At 39.4% G+C, this 24,819-nt stretch overlaps 2 protein-coding genes across 5 annotated transcripts in view; one reads left to right on the top strand and one right to left on the bottom strand.

The window, feature by feature from the left end:
• The window catches only part of EFR3A (EFR3 homolog A), a 139,641-nt gene extending 126,122 nt beyond the window's left edge, over window positions 1-13,519 (top strand). For 2 of the 4 annotated variants that reach the window (XM_045006215.1, XM_045006213.1), the window contains 5 exons: window positions 3,763-3,851; window positions 6,701-6,746; window positions 8,128-8,231; window positions 9,600-9,649; window positions 10,513-10,618. In XM_045006215.1, the coding sequence (XP_044862150.1) occupies window positions 3,763-3,851; window positions 6,701-6,746; window positions 8,128-8,231; window positions 9,600-9,649; window positions 10,513-10,618 (395 nt within the window). Of the gene's footprint in view, window positions 1-3,762; window positions 3,852-4,309; window positions 4,382-6,700; window positions 6,747-8,127; window positions 8,232-9,599; window positions 9,650-10,512; window positions 10,619-12,296 lie in introns of those variants that run through there. The other 2 variants (XM_045006214.1, XM_045006216.1) reach the window with 2 other exon arrangements.
• A 5,663-nt stretch (window positions 13,520-19,182) lies between these two features.
• Window positions 19,183-24,819, bottom strand: part of OC90 (otoconin 90) — a 32,831-nt gene continuing 27,194 nt past the window's right edge. Inside the window, exons 18-19 of the mRNA XM_045008290.1 lie at window positions 22,332-22,438; window positions 19,183-21,764 (exon numbers count right to left, since the gene is read on the bottom strand). Coding sequence (XP_044864225.1) covers window positions 21,457-21,764; window positions 22,332-22,438 — 415 coding nt within the window. The 3' untranslated portion in view covers window positions 19,183-21,456. The remainder of the gene's footprint in view (window positions 21,765-22,331; window positions 22,439-24,819) is intronic.

Below are 24,819 nucleotides of genomic sequence, written 5' to 3'. Positions count from 1 at the left end.
ATGTAACTCCGAATGTCTCTTTCCTCCCCCCCTCCCCCCAAAATGGCTCCAAAAGCAGTCCTGGCTATTACAGGTCAGTAAACCTAACTTCAGTACCAGGCAAATTAGTTGAAACCTTAGTAAACAACCGAATTATCAGACACAACGATGAACACAATATGTTGCGGGAAGAGGCACCATGGCTTTTCTAAAAGGTAAATCATGCCTCACTAATCTATTAGAATTCTTAGAGGGAGTCAACAAATATGTGGACAAAGGTGATCCAGTGGATATAGTGTACTTAGACTTTCAGAAAGCCTTTCACAAGGTCCCACACCAAGGGCACTTAAGCAAAGTAAGCAGTCATGGGATAAGAAGGAAGGTCCTCTCATGGATCGGTAACTGGTTAAAATATAGAAAATAAAGAGTAGGAATAAATGGTCAGTTTTCATGCTGGAGTTAAGTAAATAGCAGGGTCCTCCAAGGATCTGTGCTAGTACCAGTGCTATTCCACATATTCACAAATGATCTGGGAAAAGGGATAAACAGTGAGGTGGCAAAGTTTGCAGTCGATACAAAATTATTTAAAATAGTTAAGTCCAAAGCTGACTGTAAAGAGTTACAAAAGGATCTTCCAAAACTGGGTGACTAGGCAAGAAAATGGCAGATGAAATGCAATGTTGATAAGTGCAAAGTAATGCACATTGGAAAACATAATCCCAAATATATATACAAAATGATGGGGTCTCAATTAGCCATTACCACTCAAGGAAGGGATCTTGGAGTCATTGTGGATAGTTCTCTGAAAACATCTGCTCAATATGCAGCAGCAGTTGAAAATACATGGTACACCCAAATCTTCAATACAGTGTGCGGTTCTGGTCACCCAATATCAAAAAAGATATATTAGACTTGGCAAAGGTAGAGAGAAGGGCAACAAAAATGCTTAGAAAAAACAAGGAGTCCGGCGGCATCTTAAAGATTAATAGATTTATTTGGGCATAAATTTTCATGGGTTAAAAACCCACTTCTTCAGATGCATGGAGTGAAAATTACAGATGCAGGCATAAATGTACTGACACATGAAGAGAAGGGAGTTACCTCACAAATGGAGAACCAGTGTTGACAAGGCCAATTCAGTCAGGATGGATGTAGTCCACTCCCAATAATTGATTAGGAGGTGTCAGTTCCAGGAGAGGGAAAGTTGCTTTTGTAGTGAGCCAGCCACTCCCAGTCCCTATTCAAGCCCAAATTAATGGTGTTAAATTTGCAAAGGAATTTTAGTTCAGCAGTTTCTCTTTGAAGTCTGTTTCTGAAGTTTTTTTGTTCACGTATGGCTACTTTTAAATCTATTATAGACTGTCCCGGAAAATTGAAGTGTTCTCCTACTGGCTTTTGTATGTTACCATTCCTGATGTCCTGATTTGTGTCCATTTATTCTTTTACGTAGAGACTGTCCGGTTTGGCCAGTGTACATGGCAGAGGGGCATTGCTGGCACATGATGGCATATATCACATTGGTAGATGTGCAGGTGAATCAGTCCCTGATTATGTGGTTGGGTCCTCTGATGGTGTCACTAGAGTAGATATGGGGACAGAATAGGCAACGAGGTTTGTTACAGGGGTTGGTTCCTGGCTTAGTGTTTCTGTGGTGTGGTGTGTGTAGTTGCTGGTGAATATTTGTTTCAGGTTGGGGGGCTGTCTGTAAGCGAGGACTGGCCTTCCTCCCAAGGTCTGTGAGAGGGAGGGATCATTTTCCAGGATAGATTGTAGATGGTTGATGATGTGCTGGAGAGGTTTTTAGCTGTGGGCTGTATGTGATGGCCAGTGGTCTTCTGTTATTTTCCTTGTTGGGTCTGTCCTGTGGTAGGTGACTTCTGGGTACCCATCTCGCTGTTTCCTCACTTCCCCAGGTGGGCATTGTGGTTTTAAGAATGCTTGATAAAGATCTCATAGGTGTTTGTCTCTGTCTGAGGGATTGGAGCAAATTCAGTTGTATCTTAGGGCTTGGCTGTAGACGATTGATCATGTGATGTGTCCTGGATTGAAGCTGGAGGCATGTAGGTAAGTATAGCGGTCAATAGGTTTCTGGTATAGAGTGGTATTTATGTGACCATCACTTATTTGCCCTGTAGTGTCCAGGAAGTGGATCTCTTCTGCGGACTGGTGCAGGCTGACGGTGGTGGTGGTGGTGTGGAAGTTGTTGAAATCCCAGGTGGAATTCTTCAAGGGTCTCCTTCCTGTGGGTCCATGTGATGATGTCATCAGTGTAGCACAAGTAGAGGAGGGGCGCTAGGGGACAAGAGCTGAAAAAGCGTTCTAAGTTGGGAGGGAGAGCTCAGTGGTTTGAGCATTGGCCTGCTAAACCCAGGGTTGTGAGTTCAATCCTTGAGGGGGCCATTTAGGGATCTGGGGCAACATATCTGTCTGGGGATTGGTCCTGCTTTGAGCAGGGTGTTGGACTAGATGACCTCCTGAGATCCCTTCCAACCCTGATATTCTATGATTCTGTGAAGTCAGCCATAAAAATGTTGGCGTACTGTGGGGTCATGTGGGTACCCATAACAGTGCCTCTGACTTGAAGGTATAAGTTGTCCCCAAATCTGAAATGGTTGTGGGTGAGGACAAAGTCATAAAGCTCAGCCACCAGGTGTGCTGTGGCCTCATCAGGGATACTGTTCTTGACAGTCCATCCTCATGTGGAATATTAGTGTAAAGAGCTTCTACATCCATGGTGGCCAGGATGATGTTTTCAGGAAGATCACCAATGCTTAGGGGTATGGAACAACTTCCATCTGATAAAATATTAAAAAGACTAGGACTGTTCATCTTAGAAAAGAGATAACTAAGGGGGGGATAGGATAGAGGTCTATTAAAATCATGAATGGTGTGGAGAAAGTGAGTATGGACGTGTTATTTACCCCTTCATGTAACACAAGCACCAGGAGTCTCCCAATGAAATTAATAGGCTGCAGTTTTAAAGGAAACATAAAGAAGTACTTCTTCACGCAACACACAGTCAAAATGGTGGAACTCGTTGTCCGGGGATGTTGTCAAGGCCAAAAGTATAACTGGGTTCCAAAAATTAGATAAACTCATGCAGAATAGGTCCATCAATGGCTACTAGCCAAGATGGTCAATGATGCAGCCCAGTGCTGTTGGGGTATCTAAGCCTCTAATTCCCAGAAGCTGAGACTGGACAACAGGGGATGGATCACTCTATTATTGCCCTGTTCTGTTCATTCCCTCTGAGGCATCTGGCATTGGCCACTGTCAGAAAACCGGATACTGGACTAGATGGACCATTGGCCTGACCCAGTATGGCCATTCTTACACTCTTATGTTCATCAGATCAGTGGCAGCAGGGGAAGAAATATATCTCCTCCCACACTGTTCCTTTCTGCAAAGATCCATCTGAACCATCTGTGGAAGAGCTCTTTTGTGTTTCAAGACATCTCTAAACTAAGGCCTAAAAACATGAATTTTAAATTACAAACAACTCTTCAGAATTCAACTTTTGTGGTCTAGAAGTGTAGAATGTATGTGATGGTATTACATGGCTGTTATAGTTCTTAACTTGTGTGACACTTGAAAGAATTTTAAAATCACTAATACAGAAGGCAACTTTGTCATATTTTTTACAAATATCCTATTGATAAAATAGATGAACTTGGCTATAGAGGCAGGGAAAAACAAATCCACAGCTGTGTGAGGAAACATGAATTTGCTTTCTCTCTTTTAATATCACGGATACAGAAAATGAAAAATGTTATTTTTGTCTAGATGAAGATAGACTCTCCAGAAGGAAGAGCATTGTGGACACTGTATCTATTCAGGTGGATATTCTGCCTGGCAACAACACAGAGGATAAGGTATGTGGAAAAACAAAGTATCCTAGGAAGTATTTCTTGCATAAAGAGACAACCTACAGAATGAAATTTTTCCAGAGAAACTCTCACAAAATCTTTTGTCTTGCATGTCTTATTTTGTAACTCTTCAGAAGTAAAGTCTTTTATTATCTAGTTTATTGAAGCTGAAGTGCATTACAATATTTGAGTTATTTTTGACCATTAATATAGGCTAGTGTTTCAATGAAGCGTCTAGATAGTTACCTTTCAGCCAGTGTAACATATTGAGGGAACACTAATTATATGCTAAATTTCTGTGTAATATATTATGAGACATTACATCTTAACTGAGTAAAATACAGGCAACTCCAAATCTGTAACTTGATGCCACTACTTACTAATGGAACTGAACACAGGAAGCGAGAAATTCCACACATTGTGTATCATAAATAAGTCTTATATCTTGTCCTTTCTATTCTCAGGAATGTATAATAAACTGTATTTTAAGGCAGAGGAAAGAATTGATAGAATCAAACAAAAGATACAGACATAAGGTACAGGGATTGAGACTACTTATCTTGCAGGAAGGCTACAGTATGACTAACTGTTGGGACAAATCTTAGACTTCTTAACTGAAGTGTTCTGAATAGATATTCCGCTTTCCAGTGACCGTGGAAATTTACCGCCACCCCCTCCAAAAAAAAAAAGTGTGCTAAGCATAAATTGTAAGCTGTTTCTGTTACACATTTCCTGACACACACTATAAGTAACACAAAGGTGAAGAGTAATTAATTCCTAATTTTCTGAGTGCTAAAGAGAAGCAGCATTTACACCAGGGGTCGGCAACCTTTCAGAAGTGGTGTGCTGAGTCTTCATTTATTCACTCTAATTTAAGGTTTTGCATGCCAGTAATACATGTTAACGTTTTAGAAGGTCTCTTTCTATAAGTCTGTAATATATAACTAAACTATTGTTGTATGTAAAGTAAATAAGGTTTTTAAAAAGTTTAAGAAGCTTCATTTAAAATTAAATTAAAATGCAGAGCCCCCCAGACCGGTGGCCAGGACCCGGGCACTGTGAGTGCCACTGAAAATCAGCTCGCGTGCCGCCTTTGGCACCCGTGCCATAGGTTGTCTACCTCTGATTTACACCCTCACTAGAGCAGGGGTGTAAATGGTGATGTCCTACCTGAATTCTTATTAACTTTTGTGTGTATAATTCTAAATGTGTTGAAAGAACATTATGGTCTCAAGCTCAATAGTTAAGAAATACAAAAACTAAGGGTGTCTGCGCAACCTTAATTCCTTCCCCTGTACCCCCATGCATATGCATTATGATAGGCTTTGATTATCTTTATCACATCCTAATTTTTCACAGGACTCCTGCCTCATTCAGTGCACAGGAGGGATGTTGCTCATTGAAAGAATAGTATTCTGTCTCATCCTCCTTAAAATAGTGACCTGCCCATATCTTTTTTACTTCACATTATTCAAAGGCTGCTCTGAATACAGAATTTTAACTTCATCATGGGCTTTTGTATGGGGTTCTCAGCATAGTGTCTAAGTACTTCACAAATATTAACTATTTTTCACACACCCCTATGTGTAAGTAAGGTCAAAAGTGTGCACTAATTTTAGGTGTGCAACTTGGGATGGTTAGAGCCCTTAGCTCAATGTCCCATTCTCTTTGCCTAGCTGGTCCTAGTGCCCACACCACCTCCATTCTGTCCCTAAACTGGTTCACAGTCTCAGCCTCCCCGCTTCTCCACCCAGCTCCCAGTTTTCTGGCATAGTCGGTCTCTAGGGCCTAACTTCCCTTGTTCCGAGCCCCAGTCTTTCCTTACCACACTATGCTCTTTGTTCCAGTCTGCTCCTTCCTCTGTATTTCACCACATTCCTTCTCCGAATTCTAGGTCAGGCTTTTGTGTCCTCTCTATTTGAGTCAGTTTCCTCCTTCATGTTGCCTGGGTGGCAGTAGGGAGAGTATTGAGAGCATAGAACAGAATCTCCTTCTCTGTTCAGGTGCCCAGTTCCATAGCCACCCATAGCAGCCAAGAACAGCAATTGTAGGGAAAGTCCTGCTCAGCCCTCAGTTCAGGCAAAAAAATGTAAAAAGAATTTAGCTGTCAATGCTAACAAGTCTCAACTGAGCATGTGCAAACTGCAGTTTTTCACAGGCTTATAACTTGTCAGGGTTGTTTTGTTTTGTTTTTTTTGTCCCCAGCAGCAAAAAGCACATACTGACACACAGGCCACCCTGTGGCAAATTTCAAGTCCGTGTTACAAAGCCTGAAGGTGCTAGGTAAAATGTATCTTTCCTTACTCTTTTATTCCCAGAAGCTGTTGAGTTCTTTTTGCTGAAATTTACCTAAATTAATAAATCAACCTGAGGTATTTCAGCACAAATAGTTAATTTTGTAAACGTATAGGCAACTGAAAAATGTGTTTTAATAATGAAGTGTCAGGCAACCATAAGTATTGCTGGAACTACCAGTTCTGTCTATAATAAAATATGTGGCTCACTAAACATTAATATAATGCAGAAGACAAAATATTTGTAATCACACAGCAAGTCATTGCGATGGTGAAGAAATATAAGACTACTTTATGTATTCACAGTAATCTGTCTCTTAAATAAAAACTCTGTTAGGCTAAAAACATTAAAAGGTATTTAGGTGTTGCACTCAATGTTGCAATGCCCAACTGATTGAGGAGCCTAAATATCATTTTTCAAAAGAGTTTCAGGCACTTAGGTGCCCATTGGGATTTTAGCTCCTAAGTCCCTTTTGAAATTATAGTTGAGTATAGACAAATTACTTATTCTTCAGCAGTTTGTGTTGTTTCACTGAATTAAAAATCACTTATTTCCTTTAGGTTAATACTGAAGAAATCACCTTTGAAGCTTTGAAGAAAGCAATTGGTGAGATTTATTGCAATACTACATTTACACTTTTCCAGTACATGAAATATTTGCCAGAAAAAAGCTTTGCTAACATAGCATACTTAAAATACTATATTGGTTTTTCATCATATAGCGGGTTTTGAAACCACAAACCCCTTAAATGATCTTCAGCATTTCTTAGAGAACTCTTCTCTTTACCTATAGCTGGTGTGACTTACTGAAAAGCTGGTAAATGAATTCTTATTTTTAACAGTTTCTGGAACTTTCCCTTTATAGGTCAAGGCTTGAAAAACACTTAAGCAATTCACACACAGTTTTATCCTTAGTCTGTGTGTATTTCAGTTAAGTAAATATCGGTAAAGCACCTTTAATATAGTGACAAATGGTCATGTCCTCAAAGGGAGTTCTCTGAGTATAGTGTGTGAAATTAGCATTATGGGCTTCAGAGGAGTTCCATTGTCAGATATGCTCCATTTATGATTAAAAAGGGGTTTTTCCAACTGCCAATCTAGCAAACTTAACCTAGGGTCTGAAATTGCAGCTGAGTTCTTCCTTCTAACACCTCACTGCCAGTAATAAAAGATTATGCAAGTCAAACTATGCCCATGTACATATCAAAGTGTAACTTGGAACATACTTACAAGACAACAGGGTGTTACTGAGGTGTGCAAACTCTTTACTGCTGGTTATGATGCATGAACATAAAGGAGTCCAAGTTGACTTTTCAGTCTCAGGTTAAATTTGTTAGCCTGACTATTTAAAAAAAAAAAAGGTTGAATAGTATATGGAGTTGATGGTCTTGTGAACACTTGAAAAACTGGGGATTAGCATTATACATACTAATGCAAGTATATTGAAAAAAACAAGCTGCACGAAGTCTTAGCACCTGTTTTCAGCCTATTGCGCCCAAGTGTAAGGGCAAGAAGATAGCAAAAGATGGATAAAGGATTGCATAGTTTAATACTATAAACCCAAAAATGTGGCCACTGGATGAAGTTTGGACCACATTCCACTGCATCTGTGGTGACCTCCTGTGCTCAAATGATAACTTACTGGGCATATCCTGCAGTCCCTATTCAGGCAAAACTCCGACTGATGGACTCAGTGGGAACTGAGTTGGGACCACAGGATATGATGTTGTGTTCACTTTTTTACACTGATTCTCAAGTACATGTTCCATTATTACAGGGAATTTGACTAACTGGAACTTTATTCAATAAGTCTGCCTAAGCTGTGACTACTTTTTACTATTCATTTAAAAGATTCTAGTCTTATGACTTCATTTTAAGTAGTAATAATAAAAAATGAAGACATACAAACCTCTTAATGTATTGTCATTTCACTTATTGTAGGAAGTCTATATAAGCAGAAATTAGAACTGTCTTCATTTTTTTAAAAGATAATACTGGACTTGAAGAGCAGGAGAAAGAAAAGAGACGTCTAGTGATTGAAAAGTTCCAAAAAGCACCTTTTGAAGAAATTGCAGCACAGTGTGAAACAAAAGTGAGTACTTGGTACATTTTATATTGTTTCAAAGGCTTTCATACAAGGATAAAGCGTGGTTCATGATAGTGTTTACTGTTAAAAGAAAACACTTGTTCCCTTTTTGCCTTCATCTGTGCTCTGAATTTTTAATCTGTATAGGAAATCAAAATTACTTATACCCTGAGTGGTTGGGTCCCCTACATCTCACAGAGCTATTATTATTACTATTTATTATTTGTATTGCTAGGGACCCTAGTTATAGACCAGGACCTACAACCACCGCAGCAATTAAATCAGCTGTTGGTATCCATGCTGCCCTCCTTCTGCCGATGGTGCATGTCCTCACCAAGAGTACTTGCACCCACTGAAGTGGGGCATTGTGTGGGCACTGACAGCCTCATGGGGCTCACAGCTGGAGCTCCTTGCCCCAGGGCTAACAGCCCCAGCTGTGAGCTGTGCAGGGCTCAGTTTCACAGCAGGAAGCCTACCAGCAGACTGATATTCTTGTCCGTTTTTTGGCTGCTATGATTTCACATTTCCTCTCCAGCTCCACCTGTCAGCCTTGCGTGGGGCTCACAGCTGGAGCCTCCTGCCCCAAGGATGACAGACAGAGCTGGAGATGAAATGTGAAATAATAGCAGCTGTGAAACTGACAAGGCTGTCAATTTCAGTGCTGGTAGGCTCTCTGCTGCAATTAAGCCCTACACCAGGGGCAGGTTGGAGGTGGGGGGGAAGGGAGGTTGGGTGACAGCTTAGGCTATAAGCACTGGGGTCGGGGACTCTAGCTGTCAGCCCTGTGCAGCTGTCTGTTATATTGACAGCTGCACTCCATATTGACACTCCAGCTATATTGACTTAAGCGCTATGCCTCTCATGGCGATGGAATTAAGTCAATGTAGTGGGTGACTTACATAGAGTGGAGCACCATTGTAGTGTAGACACTGGCAGAGTTAGGTTGACGTAAGGCAGCTTACGTCAACCTAACTCTAGTGTAGACCAGACCTTTGTCCTCCACTCCCCGCATACTAAACACACTTTTACCTTTGCTGCCTTTGTGACCGGGTTCAGAGCCATAATTATTTCACTCTGGAATTACAAGTAAATGCCACTTTTGGATCACGCCAACATGCTTTAACTCATGGGAAGGGTCATTTTTCCCCCTTCTCATCTTTTAAGAAATAAAAATCTACTTCAGTTTTGTTACTAAACTTCCAGTTGCTATTCTTTTGCCTTCACACAACTAAGTCCTTGCTGCAACAGGGAAGCAAAACTCTGAAATTCAGAGTATATTCCACTAAACCAGTCCAGGCTTCTTATTCATAGTCATTCTGTGTACAGTGGTTTTACAGGATATCATTAAAATATTTAATTTTTTTCTCTTTGCAGGCAAACTTTCTTCATGATAGACTTGCACAGATATTGGAGCTCACCATTCGGTAAGGTTTTATGCACAAAAGGGAATTAATTAAAAGTAGGGGTAGTCATCAGAAAATTCTGTGCTACTTTAAGATGCTAGTCTCATGTACTTTATTGAAATAGCCTCATTTACAAAGCATTTGATTTTATTGTTACTATTCTGATTTTTTTAAGAGAAAAATATCCTGTGTCAAGATTAGCCAATTAGCCCATAAAATATTTTTGTTTTAAAAAGGTCAACCCCTGTTTTCTATCCAAACCATATGATTAAAGGTATTGCTGTTAAGGATAAAACTTGGTTCTTTCCATTAAAATTATTGAAGGTCTTTCATGAGGATTGTATCCATTAATTAGGGTTTAATTGGGTCTCTAAGGAAGTTTCACCTATATAGCTGTGGACAGAATTGGGCGTAAGTTTGAAAAATATTTGCTGAAAGACGTGAAAATATATGTTGGCAACACAGCGCTGGAGTATTTTTATATTTGTATTTTATATATATATATATTTGTCATGCTTACAAAAATGTTGTATTTTCCCTTTATTGCATGTGCTCTAGGAATTAGCTAGCAATCTATGTATTGTGAAGTGCCATGCACATCTATTCTGCATTTGAAGTAATATTGTATATCAAAAGCCCTATCTTAATAGTTACGTTGACATCAACAAAACTGGTGATTCAGGCAAAGATACAAATAAAAATCAGCCATTATAATTTGGCTTTATTAGAAATGTAGGGAAAGGATACAGTAAGGCTGGAAAGAAATTTAATATCAAATTTCCAAGCAGGTACTCTATGAAGTTAAAAGCAATAACAGATTACATAGGTATATTTTTATGAAAGCTTAAATTGTGTGGCTTTGTTTTCTCATTCCTTCTTTACAGTCCTCCTCCTAGCCCCTCGGGAACGATGACCATTACTGCTGGACACGCTCATTACCAATCCGTTCCAGTCTATGAGATGAAGTTTCCAGATCTTTGTGTGTATTAAGTGTCTTCTGAAGTCTGCAGGACATTATTTAGAGTAGAGTACAATAAACAGACCAAGATGAGTTTTCAAGTTCTTTGTTAATTTAGATTAAGTAAATAGTTTTTTAGAAAAATGGTGGACCTACAGCATATAGGAATGATTTTTAACCAAACTTTCATTTTTTTAACTATTGTCTAATATTTGAGGTTAGGTTTGTTATGTTACCTTATTATTTCACGTACGGTCATTTTTCATATTTCAGTAGGTTTAAAAGTCAGAAGAAAATATTTCCTCTTCTTTTGCCAGCGTGTTCTAGTGTTTCAGAGACTTAAAAAATGAGTTTACAGAAATACAATTTCCTAGAATTGGGGGCTATATCTGCAATGCCTGGTGGCTTCCTTCCACCTAGGTTTCCAGATTTGGGTAGAGTGCTTTTGGTGCGCTTACTGTTACCACATGTATCAGTGGAGCAATATCTTAGCTCCCTATACTGTTGCTGTCTAGGAGCTATTTATTCCATTATTTTGAAATACATTAAATAGGCAACCTTTTACCTGTTCAGTTTCACTAATAAATATGACTGATCAGACAATTGTTAAATATTGTTCCTGGTGAATGATTAACATAATGTGCTTTTTAGAAATCCAGCACACGTGCTGTTTCCTGCCAAAAGTTGCAATGTTCTGCTTGAGAAATGTAAATCCCTCCTCTTGGAGCTCTGACTTGTGCAATATTTTTCATGTCTTATGTGTATAGTTTACAGACTATGCTTTTGAAAATGCAGTAGTATTTTGCTGTCTGAATTACAACAAATAAATATATATTTAGTATAGCAACAAACTGAGGGCATTTTAAATGGATAAGTACTTTAAATACTAGTTCATTTGTGAAATTATCACACAGAAGATTATATGATATGTTGCTCTGTGTAGTTTAGTAAAAGGTTTTTAATGATATTTTGCAAATTGAAAGAAAACTGTCGATGAATCCTCTTGAAAGTTATATATTTAGATGTGTTTTCAAGCAAAAGCATTTTGCAATTATATCTGTATACATTTTTGTTGCATTTGACAAGTCTTCCTGTGACTATTGAAAACCGATGTGCTAACTTCCATAGGTTTAGATACCTGAGTATAAATTTCAAATAGATACACAGAACCTAACTTTTTGTTAGCTCGATACATAAAAATGTACTGTACAGTAAGTTGCTTGGCCCTTGATGATGATTGACAATGTTGTCTTCATGACCCATTGCGAAATTCTGTGCATAAAAATGAAAAGTTCTGATAGTCCAGTGCTATGAGCAGTGAGCTTTGTAGTCTAGGTCTAGCTGGATTTTTCTGAAGCAATAAATGTAATCAACTTACATTCTCAATATTTAAATATATGGTATTGAATTTAATACGTCTTTGAATGGGTCAGGGCTGAGATGAATAGTGTAATAAACTAATAACTCTTGTTATAAATTTATTAGGAAGCTAGTCAATATGTTAACTGTCCTTGGCAATTTCCACACTTGCTGCAAAATGTAGGACTTCTGGATTTTTAAACTTAAGTACAATGTTCCTTTAAACTATCTTTAAAGGCGTGAAATAGCACATTTCCAGAGAAATTTCAGCTATTTAGACCTATGAGATGACACATCAAGACTTTCAGGAAGCATTCACAATCAGAAAGGTAATTGAGACCTTTTTTTCAGTTTGACAGTGCAATCACAGCTGTTAGTGGATGACGAAACAACCTCTTACCTACAGCATTCCGTTGTGATTGTTACTGCTGCAACGTATCATCCTGATCAGACCAGAGTCAACAGCATTAGTAGAACTCGTTGTCACCTTAGTTTTTAGTTTTCACTTTTTGTTTTTTAAGGTAAGATACTAGATTTTGACCTATGTAAACAGAGTGTATTTTTTTTAATTAGATGTAAGCTAGGGACACAATGTAAAACAATCATCATCCACAGTGATGTGATTTTATAAAGTAACACTGTGCACATTTGTACAAAAAAGAAATCGAATTAAAGAGTCTAATAAGAAATAAAGAATGTACTTTCATTTGCACTCTTGTAATACGCAGACTGTGGTGTAAATACAGAAGTTTCTCAGATTAACTAAATTCTGTTGCATGTATACTGCATGTGAAAAATTATATTCAGCATTTCATGTAGCATTCATTTGAAGTCTATTGATGAAGCATTTGTTTCATTTAATCACAATGAAACAATCATAGGCTCCCACATGTCCTAAATTCAGACATGTCTTGTTCAGGATGTTCAGATGTTAAGGAACTAAAGATCTGTAATTTTTTGGGATTTTGCCTGATACAGAATTCCTTTCCTGCTGAAAATGCAGAGAGTCTGCAAGTTGAGTATTGTAGCCACTTTGGACAGATGAGAATTGAGGATTTGTGGAAGTCTGCTGCATAATATGTTGTACTCATAGTTTACTGTAAGTAATAAATTGTAGGTATTTTGAAATCAAATTGTTCAGAATGCTGTTTTTATGTATACAGTTGCTTTGAATTCCTTATTTCTTTCTGGTCTTGAAAAGAGTTGCAGAGCTTAGAATACAAAGTGTGCATACTGGGCCTGTAGTGTCTGTGACAGTTTTGAATACTGTTTGAATGTTTATCACTTCATGTCCAGTTGACATTTGTATGTATTCCAGCTTGTGCTTTAAATTCTTTTAAATGTAATGTCACTTTGAGTAATTATGGTTTTTGATCGCAGTTCATTTTAAGGTAAATTAAAATTATGTTAATTCATAAGAAATAAAATTAGCCTGTTCAGAGTAAGGTTAATTTTGTCTGTTTTATTGAAGCCCATACATTCTGTACTGTTAGTGTTGAACCAGTTTCATGAAATGTAAGAATACACTGTGCAATGTACATTTCAGCAATAAAATAAACCAAAAAGTAAAAATAGCTGAGTTTGTTACAAATTAATTTTAAGTTACACTATTAACTACTGTATGATACTTGAGGTCTTAAATATAGTACTTGCTTATTGTTGAGAAGCAAATCAAAATTTCACTTAAGACAGACAAGTATCAGAGGGGTAGCCGTGTTAGTCTGGATCTGTAAAAGCAGCAATGAGTCCTGTGGTGCCTTATAGACTAACAGACGTATTGGAGCATGAGCTTTCGTGGGCGAATACCCACTTTGTCGGATGCATGACATCCATGCATCCGACAAAGTGGGTATTCACCCACGAAAGCTCATGCTCCAATACGTCTGTCAGTCTATAAGGCACCACAGGACTCATTGCTGCTCTTAAGACAGACAGTTATTTTGCAAACCCAAAACATTTCACTTCTTTATAAAGTTGGGACTTGTTGGAAAAGTTCAACAAAATATTAGGCAGCAGCAAAACCTTAAAAAGCATTCCTAAGGGCATGTAAGAATGGCTATACTGGGTCAGACCAACGGTCCATCTAACCCAATATCCTGTCTTCTGAAAGTGGCCAGTGCAAGATGTTTCAGAGGGAATGAACAAAACGGCAATTTCAAGTGATCCATCCCCTATCATCCAGTCCTAGCTTCTGGCAGTTTGAGGTTTAGGGACACCCAGAGCATGTGTTATCCAGGGTTTTCAGAACCCACAGCAGGGGCAACTTAACTATTTCACTCCAGGCAGTGTCAGGAATAAATCAGTAGGAACACCGCAATTCTGTCTGATCAAGGATTAAATATAAGTAAGCATGCTCTTACTTAACACTGCAGTTTATTAGATTTAAGCACACACAGACATAAGCAACAGGTTTAGAACATCTCACATATTTACCTACCATCTGGAATGGTATTGAGTAAATAAAGCAGGTTCGTAGTGGCCAAGTTTCTCACCCACCGGGGAAAAAAGGTGTCAGGAAAAATGCCTCTTTTATAACTAACTTCTACAAAACACACAGGTCATAATGACCCCTACTGGATCATTTCTTTTCTAACTTTCAATAAACTTTTAATATTGGAGCCATCCTGCTTCAAGGTTTTCCAACCACCAAGGTTTTCAGTCTCAGTTTACTTGTCTGTCTCTTCCTCCCATTCTGATTAGCAGAAACTGTAGCTAGTTTTGACCTTGCTTCTGAAAGCCTGTCTCCAAATTAACCTGTAACTGTATGATGTTCTGTTTTATTCATTCAGGTGACTGAATGCACATAATATGGTTGAAGTTAGCTCAGTCCCATTCTGGGGTATATACACCCCTCAAATCCAGGAAAACACATGGGGTTGCGTCCCTGACTATCTTGGCTAATAGCTGTTGATGTACATATCCTCCATGAAATTGATTTTTTGAACCCAGTTATAGTTTTGGCCTTCACAACATCCCCTGACAATGATTTCCGCATGTTGACTGTGCGTTGTGTTGAAAAAGCACTTTCGTGGTTTTAAATCTGGGCTGCCCATTGGTTTCATTGGGTGATCCCTAGTTCTTTTATTATGTAAAGGGGTATGTAACACTTCCTTACTCCCTTTATCCATACCATTCGCAATTTAATAGACTTCTATCATATTCCCCCCTTAGTTATCTCTTTCCTAAGACAAACAGTTCCAGCTTTTTAATCTCTCCTAACAAGGAGGCTGTTTAATCTCTCCTAACAAGGAGGCTGTTCAATAGCAATTTTTTGTTGCCATTCTCTGTTCATTTTCCAATTCTGATGTACCATTTTGGAGACGGGGCAACCAGAACTGCACACACTATTTAAGATGAGGGTGTACCATGGATTTATATAGTGACATGATAATTTCTGTTTTATCTATCCCTTTCCTAATGGTTCCTAACATTGTTAGCTTTTTTGACTGCTGCTGCAGACTGAGCAGATGTTTTCAGAGAACTAGCCACAGAGAATCCAAGATTTTTTTGAGTGGTAACTGCTAACTTAGACCCCATCATTTTGTGTACATAGTTGGGATTATGTTTTCCAATATGCATTACTTTGCACTTATGAACATCCAATTTCATCTGCCATTTTGTTGTCCAGTTTTGGAAGATCTCTTTGTAAATCATCGCAGTCAGACTTGGACTTAACTATCTTGAGTAATTTTGTATCATCTGCAAACTTTGCAACCTCACTGTTTACCCCCTTTTCCAGATCATTTATGAATACGTTGAGCAGCAGCACTGGTCCCATTGCGTATCATTGTGGGGGGACCCTCTTATCTCTCTCTTGTGAAAACTGACCACTTAATCCTACCCTTTGTTTTCTATCTGTTTTAACCAGTTACTGATCCCAGAGTGGACCTTCCCTCTTATCCCATGACTACTTAGTTTAAGAGTTTTGATGAGAAACCTTGTCAAAGACTTTCTGAAAGTCCAAGTATGCTATGTTGATTGTATCACCCTGGTCCACTTGTTGACACCCTCAAAGAATTCTAATAGATTGGTGAGGCATGATTTCCCTTTACAAAAAGCCATGTTGAATCTTCCAACATATCATGTTTATCTATGTATCCAATGATTCTGTTCTTTACTAGTTTCAACCAATTTGCCTAGTACTGAAGTTTAGTTTACCAGCCTGTAATTGCCAGGATTGCCTCTAGAGCCTTTTTTAAAAAACAGACTTTACATTAGCTATCCGCCAGTCATTTGATAGAGGGTGATTTAAGCAATAGATTACATACCACAGTCAGTAATTTTTTTTAAGTTGCTTTTTGTTTTTATACAAAATATATAACAAAATATAAATACAAGCACAAGATGGAAATACCATATAAATAACAATTCAGTGTTCATTATTTGTAAAACCCGGGGGGAGGGGGGGGGGAACAAACATCTGAACCTGTAGAGTCATAGAGTACATCAGTTCTTAAAGTGACTAAATAAGTGAGAATAGAACCTATGAGTATAGGGGACTAATATATACCAAACTGCAAAAATATGCAAGTGTTTCATCTGTGACCAGGAATTCCCATATTTTTTCCAAGTGTTTCTATTAGTCACTTTTTCCATTAATTCAGTAGTAGAGAGCTCAATAAGCCAGTTTGTGTGTGTGAGGGACAAATGGCAGATTTCCTTTTTCTCAGAATAACTCTTTTGGCAACTAAATGGTTAACTGATCATACCAACTCATCATTTGGGGGGTCACCAGACTGCAAATGTGCTTTGAAATAAAGCTAGTCCTACAGATTGTTTTGGATCAAGATGACCATATTCCTGAAATGCCAGAGGACTTTGAATGTAGTTTGGGTTCCCAAATTCCGCTGGGTCTGTTGATTGAACTCGTTTCCAAATTCTATGCCACTGATTAGGCCACAGGAAAAAATAAGTGTGCCTAAATGGTTACAGCAACCAGCTCACATGCCAGACTAATTATCTAGCAGAGGCAGTAAGCAGTTATTAGCTCTTAATTACTTTGGAGCCCTTTATTGACCAGGACCCCATTTTGCTGAATGCATTAACACTGCTTACTGTGGGGACACCCTGCTTTTAGCCAGCCATTCCCCTTACCAGTTACAAGTAGAGTAAAAAGCTACTCTGTGGTTTGGACCTAAATAGAAATGCCTTTCACAGATTTCTGCTTCATTTAATTGTTTATATATATATCATGGAGATTCTGTTCACTGAACTCTAACGATGATTAAATACAGTTGAAGCTCAGTTAAGATTTCATTGTATAGGCATTGATTCTGCAAGCGCAGAGGCATGTGCTTAACGTTACACACTAAATAATCTCAATGACTTCAGTGGGCGTACTCAGTGAGTAAAATTAAGCATGGGAGTAAATTCTTTTCAGGATTGGAGGCATAATTTGTACAGGTTTAGATATAAGTAGTAATGTTAACTGACTTCGTGACTGTTAAATACTTCATGAAATATCAGAGGTGGGGAATATGTCTGCAGAAAGTATTCATGACTTTACTGTCACGGTAAAATAGCAACACACTTATAATGTAGTCTGTCTGACATAAGATAGGTAAGGATCATTTGAATGGAGCAGTCTATGAAGGTAAATAAAGCCAATGGAGGTATTATCGGCATGTAACTTTATCTCTGAATGAACATACTGTGTTCACTAGGAGCTGGAGAGTTCTGCATCTACTATTAAATCCTAACAGTTACTAGAAATGACTTTTTCTTTGAAATGTTTGTTTTATCTGAGGGCTTCAGAGCAGCAGTATCAATCTATATTAGAGGATTTAGCTTGTGCTCATGTGAATTTGCTAATTGTCAGTTTCATTTCTTTCAAAGGCCAGTTTTTCCTTTCAGCTAATTAGCTGACTGACCTTTTTGTTATCACTTTTTATTTTTAAATGTGGGGTAGAAAACAAATTGCAGTCATTCTGCCAAAATGGCTGTTAAGATAACTTCTAAAAGTCCAGTTCTGAAATTAGTACGAATGCCTATTGTTTAGTATCAAAACTCATCCTCCGCATCAGCTGAAAAGAACAGGCAGTGACATTTTGTAGATTAATTCTGTTTTTTTGCTGAAGTGGATATTTAAATGGTCATTGGACCCAGCATCTTGAAGGAATGCGTGAGGTTAGTTTGGTTTTGCCTGTGGATGTAATTTCTCAAGTCCCTCCGCCAAATCACTTCGCCAACCCTCCACTGTGCCAACCTTTATACCTTTTGTGATTAAATGTTAGTGCGGGTTTGTAGGCTTAGACCTTTCTATCAGTTTTCTTTACCAATCTTGTATTTTAAAAGGAGGTGTACATACCTCACTTGATAATGAGGGCAGTGATTCCTTCCACTAAAGGGAGGATTCACAACCACATACTATCCCTCCCTTCAGTTTTTCATGTTGCTATTCCTTTGTGGACTTTTCCTAAAAGTCCTGGGGGGAAATCTGGGTCCCATAGACTTCAATGGAAAAACTCTCATTAACATCTATGAGGTCAGGATTTTCACTCCTTATGTGTGGGACATTTCCCTAAACATTTGCTAGCTGCTTTCTTAATTATGAACTGTGATGGTAACTTGTACCTTCAGCAAACCCACACTAATCCTCTGCTCTGTCACTGAAGCAAGCTCACTCTCTACTGGTTTTGCTCCATGTTGCAAATCATTACCATAGAAATGCAGGACTGGAAGGGACCTTGCGAGGTCATCTAGTCCAGCCCCCCACACTGATGCGTTTTTCATAGTGGTCTAATCTTGTACTGCTTTTTTAAAAAGACAGTAAGGATCATATAGACTTCGGTTTTGTGAACATTCAGATGCAACACTGGATTTTAAGGGAATTTTGCATATTTACCTAACGTTCTCACAATACTGACTAAGGCAAAAAGACCAAATGACATGGGCAAAGTCAAACAACTTCATGATGTGGAAGAACCTTTGCAGGCCTTCTGCTTCCAGAGCCTTTGCTCTGATTGTTGGACCACACAACTTCCTTGCACTCAACACAGAGCAAAGTTCTTATGACTAAGTTGCAGACCCTTAAAACAGGAATCTAGAAAGGAAATATTGAAACAACGTCAGAAAAATCACTACAATAAGGCTAAGATGTCGCAGTGATAAGTTAGTAACAAGTGTCTTTATTGTAAAAAATGTTAGTGGAAATTCTTAATTTGTTTCAAGAGGAGCCTCAAAAGGGGTGACATTTGAAAACATTTTGGTTTTATTACATTGTCAACTGTTCCTTCAAGTTAATTTTCTGTTTGAATCTCCATTTCACACATTTACAGTAAAATCAAATCAACAGTTGTAGTAAAGATTGTCAGGAATTGTATTGATCTAGTTATGTTAAAGCATAATATGACAGCACCACCAAAACTTTTCTGTAAATACTAAAAATGAAATATTTACTCTATTATATGGGATGAGATTATATTCAATATTTTAGGTCGTATATCAGAAAGTGTGGAACTGTTTTCATTTAACTTCCAAACTAAAAACGTACTTAGATTTTTTGGATGATGAAGAAAATATCCCAGGCAACCTGTCTTCTATTTTCATACACAATTCAAAGTCAGAATTTAAAAAAAAAAAATCACTTTTCATGCAAACTGGTTACATGTGCATTTAGCCACCAGGGAGAATTTCTTGTTCACAACTCCATGTCTATTGTGAGTTATAGGAGACCAAGAATTACAAAGCACGGAATGGACTAGAGGGAAGGGCCTGTTCTGTTCAAGACCCTGACCTTTGAAACATACACGCGTCCCTACTCATTCTGAAACATCTGACTTGTCCCATTGCCTGACATTTTATGGTCTATGCTAAGCAGGAGGTTAGAGGAGATGATTGTGGTCCCTTCTGGGTTTAAAATCTATTGATCCCATTGCACTAGTCAGAACTGAGACAAAGCAATGAGATTAAAATTGGTGCCAGAACATATGCCATCCAAAGCAATAAAGCTGCTTTTGATTTAACTGCCAGTGAGATTTGATTTTTAGGCCCACTTGGTTACAACATGCAAAGTAGATAATTTGCTCCCTAGTGTTAACATTTAACTGGTCACATCAAAGCTTTGAAATTAACACCTCATTGCATGTCCTTCATTGCTTTGCTGCTGTCTAAGGAGCGATAGCCTTACCTATATAAATCAGTGTTGTCCTATTAAGCAAGTCTTCCAGAAAACTATGCAATGCAAAGGGCTGGAACCATCCATCATCATCCATAAATCTCAGCTGCTGTGGAAAGCAGCAAAAAGTGCTGAATACTCTAGATTTGCTATAGGTCCCAGCTCAATTTTCCAGGGATTCTGGGAATAAGGATTTTTAATTTTCTCCCACCCCCTCCTCAAGAGTCTCATTACAGCTTATAATGATGTTTTGTTTTGTATTCTAAAAGGAGGACAGGGGACAGGAAAGAGGTAGATTTGCTGCTGTAGTTTGACAGTGTATCTCCACTGAGTCCATGCAGATGGCATAATGGGAGCATGACATTGGGCCGTAGGAAGGGAAAATGTAGTTTAATTTGAGAAATCTATTACATTAGTCTTGTTGGTATCATGCCATATTCCTGGAAGCTGAAGTTTGTTTCTCCGAAGAACAGTCACGGTATGGCCAGTAGAGATGCAGGCTCCCCCATGTCATTTGGCCCACGTGCGCTAGTTCTCATCGGAAGATGCCACTATGCTCCCTGTCTACATAATATACAAAAAGGGAAATTGGAGACCTGTAAAACCCTGCAGCGTGTTACAGTTGCCCATTGGCATGCAGAGCCAGTAAGAGGTGGAGCAAGAAAATAATTCAGAGAATGGGGCTAAACAGGAAACTAAGGCTCTGGCTGGCCAACAATGTAATAGGAAAGGGCTCCATGTTGAAGACAGAACATGTGCTCCGTGACACCTTGAGGTGGGTGACCTCTTTAGAGGTACTGCAGACATCTGCAAATATTACACAATTTTTGGAGACACATGTCTTGACAATGTTCCTCATCTCCTCCCACCACGTCCCTGGATAGTCAAGAAGGATATTGACCAGAATGTTTTACTATAGTTGCGTAACTAGTATAGCATCTTCTAGCTTACTATTTTAATATCATGGAGGAGTTCTGTATTAACTACATATAATGTGAAAATGTATCAAATTCTAATTCCAACCCTTCAATTGTTTTTTTCCAGCAAGAGACATCTCTTTCCAATACAAAACAAAATAAATTTTAACCAACTGCCAGAGGTGTTAGCAAAAATCAGTCACCTGGCAGAGGGGTCTTTACATAAAAGCTGAACAAAACTGTACTGGATACGTTCAAATAATCATGTAAGACAAGTGGAAATGGTCCTTAGTGCAGGTTTCCCTGTAGAACAGAGTTCTATATCCTAACATATCTAATCCGTTACCTAGTCTGTAATTCAATCTGGGGTCTGCAAGCAAATGTAAAAGAGAATGTACAAAGATAAGATAAAATAGGACACACAGTGGTTGACTCTGGAGCCCTCCATGCCATTTCCCAATTGGATATAGAGACTTGGCTATCTCTCCTGTGGTGTGGCTCTGGCTTTTCCCCAGGGGTGTCGTGCAGCTCTCTTTATTCTCCTTAAAGCACTCCTCCACGGACCTGCCTCCTCACTGCTCTCCTCAGAGCTGGAGGTTCTGGTGCCTACTCCAGTGTCACCTGCAGGCCTCTCAGCTATTCCACTCCGACATGAGGCTTTGTTCGCTTGGCAGGCTTGCCTGGTTAGGAACCTCAAGCTTTCATTGAAAGAGGCGGCAGCCATACACTCAGCCGCTGTCTTATCACAGGTACACAGGAGCTTCTCGCACATGCTCCAGCCAATGCCTTAAAAAGGAGATTTTAAAGATGAAAATGGCTGAAAGCAAATTGTAATTGGTGTAAGAAGTTTTAAAAATATGTAATCAGCTACACCACTTATCGTAAAGCCTATCAACACAGTTTTCAAACTCAGGCTGCTAAATCCATGGCTAGGCATCTAAATATACGGTAAGTAACCTGATTTTTCAGAGATGCTGAGCAACTGCAGCTGCCATTGACTTCAGCGGGACTTGTGGATGTTAGCACTCTGAAACCGACCAGTTTACATCCAGGTGCCCACCTACTGATAGAAGCCAGCCATACCCTGAGATCCACCAGTGCTCTGTGGACAACAAGGTTTTGCTTAACTAGGAAAAGTGCTCGGGTTTAGGTGAAGCTTAGCTAGCACATTCTAGCTAAGCCTTACCTAAACCTGATCACCTTTTTCCCTACTCAAGGCCAATTCCACTGTTAATATAACACTTTTTTTCCAATTTCTAACTTCCGTGAGTCTGTTCTAGTTGTGTGCTTCTATACTGATCTCAATTGTGCTCAAAGGGAATGTCATACATTTAATCATCTGACCAAACTTACACTTCGGTTTGTGATCTAAACATACAACTTCAGATCTCAAACTTCCTTCTGGCTGGCACCCAAGTTTTTTAACTTGTTCCATACAGCACTGATGGGAGAAACAGCATCTAAAACAAAGAACAAATGTTTACCTTTCTTAAAAGTAACTCATCTCCCTGGAGCACACAGTATTTGCAGTTATTTTGACTATTCGTTTTCATCGCATCTTGAAACTGGGAAAACATTTGTTTTAACCTTTAATGAAAATCTTTTTTTTTTATCCAAACAAGTTATTAAATAAAGCTTTTCATCATCTTACTATTACAGCCTTTCTAATTCTCGTTCATTCAGAGAGTCCCTTGCTTTTGTGAGCTCCTTGGAAGAGAGACAGGACTCATTTTTTTTTAACTTGTCTGATGTAATAAATTGCATAAGTAGAAATATATAAAATCATGAGTGATGTGGAGAAAAGTGAATAAGGAAAAGTTATTTACTTGTTCCCATAATGTAAGAACTAGGGGCCACCAAATGAAATTTAATGGGCAGCAGGTTTAAAACAAATACAAGGAAGTTCTTCTTCACACAGTGCACAGTCAACCTGTGGAACTCCTTGCCTGAGGAGGTTGTGAAGGCTAGGACTATAACAACATTTAAAAGAGAACTGGATAAATGCATGGAGGTTAAGTCCATTAATGGCTGTTAGCCAGGATGGGTAAGGAATGGTGTCCCTAGCCTCTGTTTTTCAGAGGATGGAGATGGATGACACGAGAGAGATCACTTGATCATTACCTGTTAGGTTCACTCCCTCTGAGGCACCTGGCATTGGCCACTGTCGGTAGACAGGATACTGGGCTGGATGGACCTTTAGTCTGACCCAGTATGGCTGTTCTTATGTTCTTATATTTTCAAAAACTGGGCATCTGTGTCTCATATATTCCCTAAGACTTTAGTTGACTGACAACTTGGAAACTGCCAGTATCGTAAGGGCTAAATCCTTCCATGCAATAAATCATAGAATCATAGAATTCAAGATCAGAAGGGACCATTATGATCATCTAGTCTGACCTCCTGCAAGATGCAGGCCACATAAGCTGACCTACCCACTCCTTTAGCAAGGGACCCCTGCCCCATGCTTCGGAGGAAGGCGAAAAACCTCCAGGGCCACTGCCAATCTGCCCTGGAGGAAAATTCCTTCCCGACCCCAAATATGGCGGTCAGCTGAACCCCGAGCATGCGGGCAAGACTCTCCAGCCATACCCTCTGGAAAAAGGTTAAGAATATCATATCATTGACCCATTGTACTATTTACCAGTGTGGCACTTAATTGACCTATTGACTAAGCCCGTTATCCTATTATACCATCTCCTCCATAAACTTATCTAGCTTAATCGTAAAGTCATGGAGGTCCTTCGCCCCTACTGTTTCCCTCGGTAGGCTGTTCCAGTATTGCACCCCCCTGATGGTTAGAAACCTTCGTCTAATTTCAAGCCTAAATTTCCTGACTGACAATTTATATCCGTATCATATAAGTTAGGACTGGAGAAGACCTATTCTCAGAGAGTCTGTTCTCCTGCTCGTTCCTTATGATATATATTCTAGTAGTCAAACTTGAGATGGCTCAGGTGCTCATGACTTCCATCACTTCCCCTAGGGAGATTCTTTGACATGCTACTGGAACTCACCCTGAAAGAGATTTCCCTTTTCTTAGAGTTAGTGTGAATTTTCTCTCATTCTTAGATGTATCCACCAGTAAACGCAAAACTCTGCATAAACGTCAGTGGCGTCAGCATTTCACGCTGGGTGTTTACATCCTTCAAAAGTGCAGCATAGATCTATATTAACAGACTAGCTTGTCTGTGTGCAAGTTACTAGTCAACCCATCCATTCCTTGAGTATGCTTTACCTCAGCCTCACTCCACACCTTCTTCCCCTCCCTCTCCTCACCTATGATGCCCTCCTTGCCCCTCCTAACCACTCCACCCCTCAAATCTGAGACGTTAACATTACATTTGTCACCATCCCATTGATTGCTGTGTGTGAACGGTCTAGCCCAGTGGTTCTCAAACGTCATTGCACCACAATCCCCTTCTGACAACAAAAATTAGTACGTGATCCCAGGAGTGGCGGACTGAAGCTTCAGCCTGCCTGAGCTCTGCCACCCTGGGCAGGGGGGCCAAAGCCAAAGCCCCTGGGCTTCATCCCCAGGCAGGGGGCCTATACCCTGAGCCCCAGGGCTGAAGCCAAAGCCTGAGCCCCACAGCCTAGGGCAGAAGCCCTCGGGCTTGGGCTTTGGGCTCGGGCTTTGGCCCTGGGCCCCAGCAAGTCTAACACCAGCCCTGATGACCCCATTAAAACCCATTTTGGGGTCATGACCCACAGTTTGAGAACCTCTGGTCTAGCCTTTTCCCCACCATTTCTGTCTTATCTATTTAGATAAGCCCTTCAGGGCAGGGCCTAGCACAGTGGGGTCCTGATCTTGGTGGGCCCTAGGCACCACTATAATAACCAT

This window comes from Mauremys mutica, chromosome 2 (genome assembly GCF_020497125.1).
Source record: "Mauremys mutica isolate MM-2020 ecotype Southern chromosome 2, ASM2049712v1, whole genome shotgun sequence".
In the NCBI taxonomy this organism is placed as follows: domain Eukaryota; kingdom Metazoa; phylum Chordata; order Testudines; family Geoemydidae; genus Mauremys; species Mauremys mutica.
This window is presented reverse-complemented; position numbering and strand designations above follow the sequence as displayed.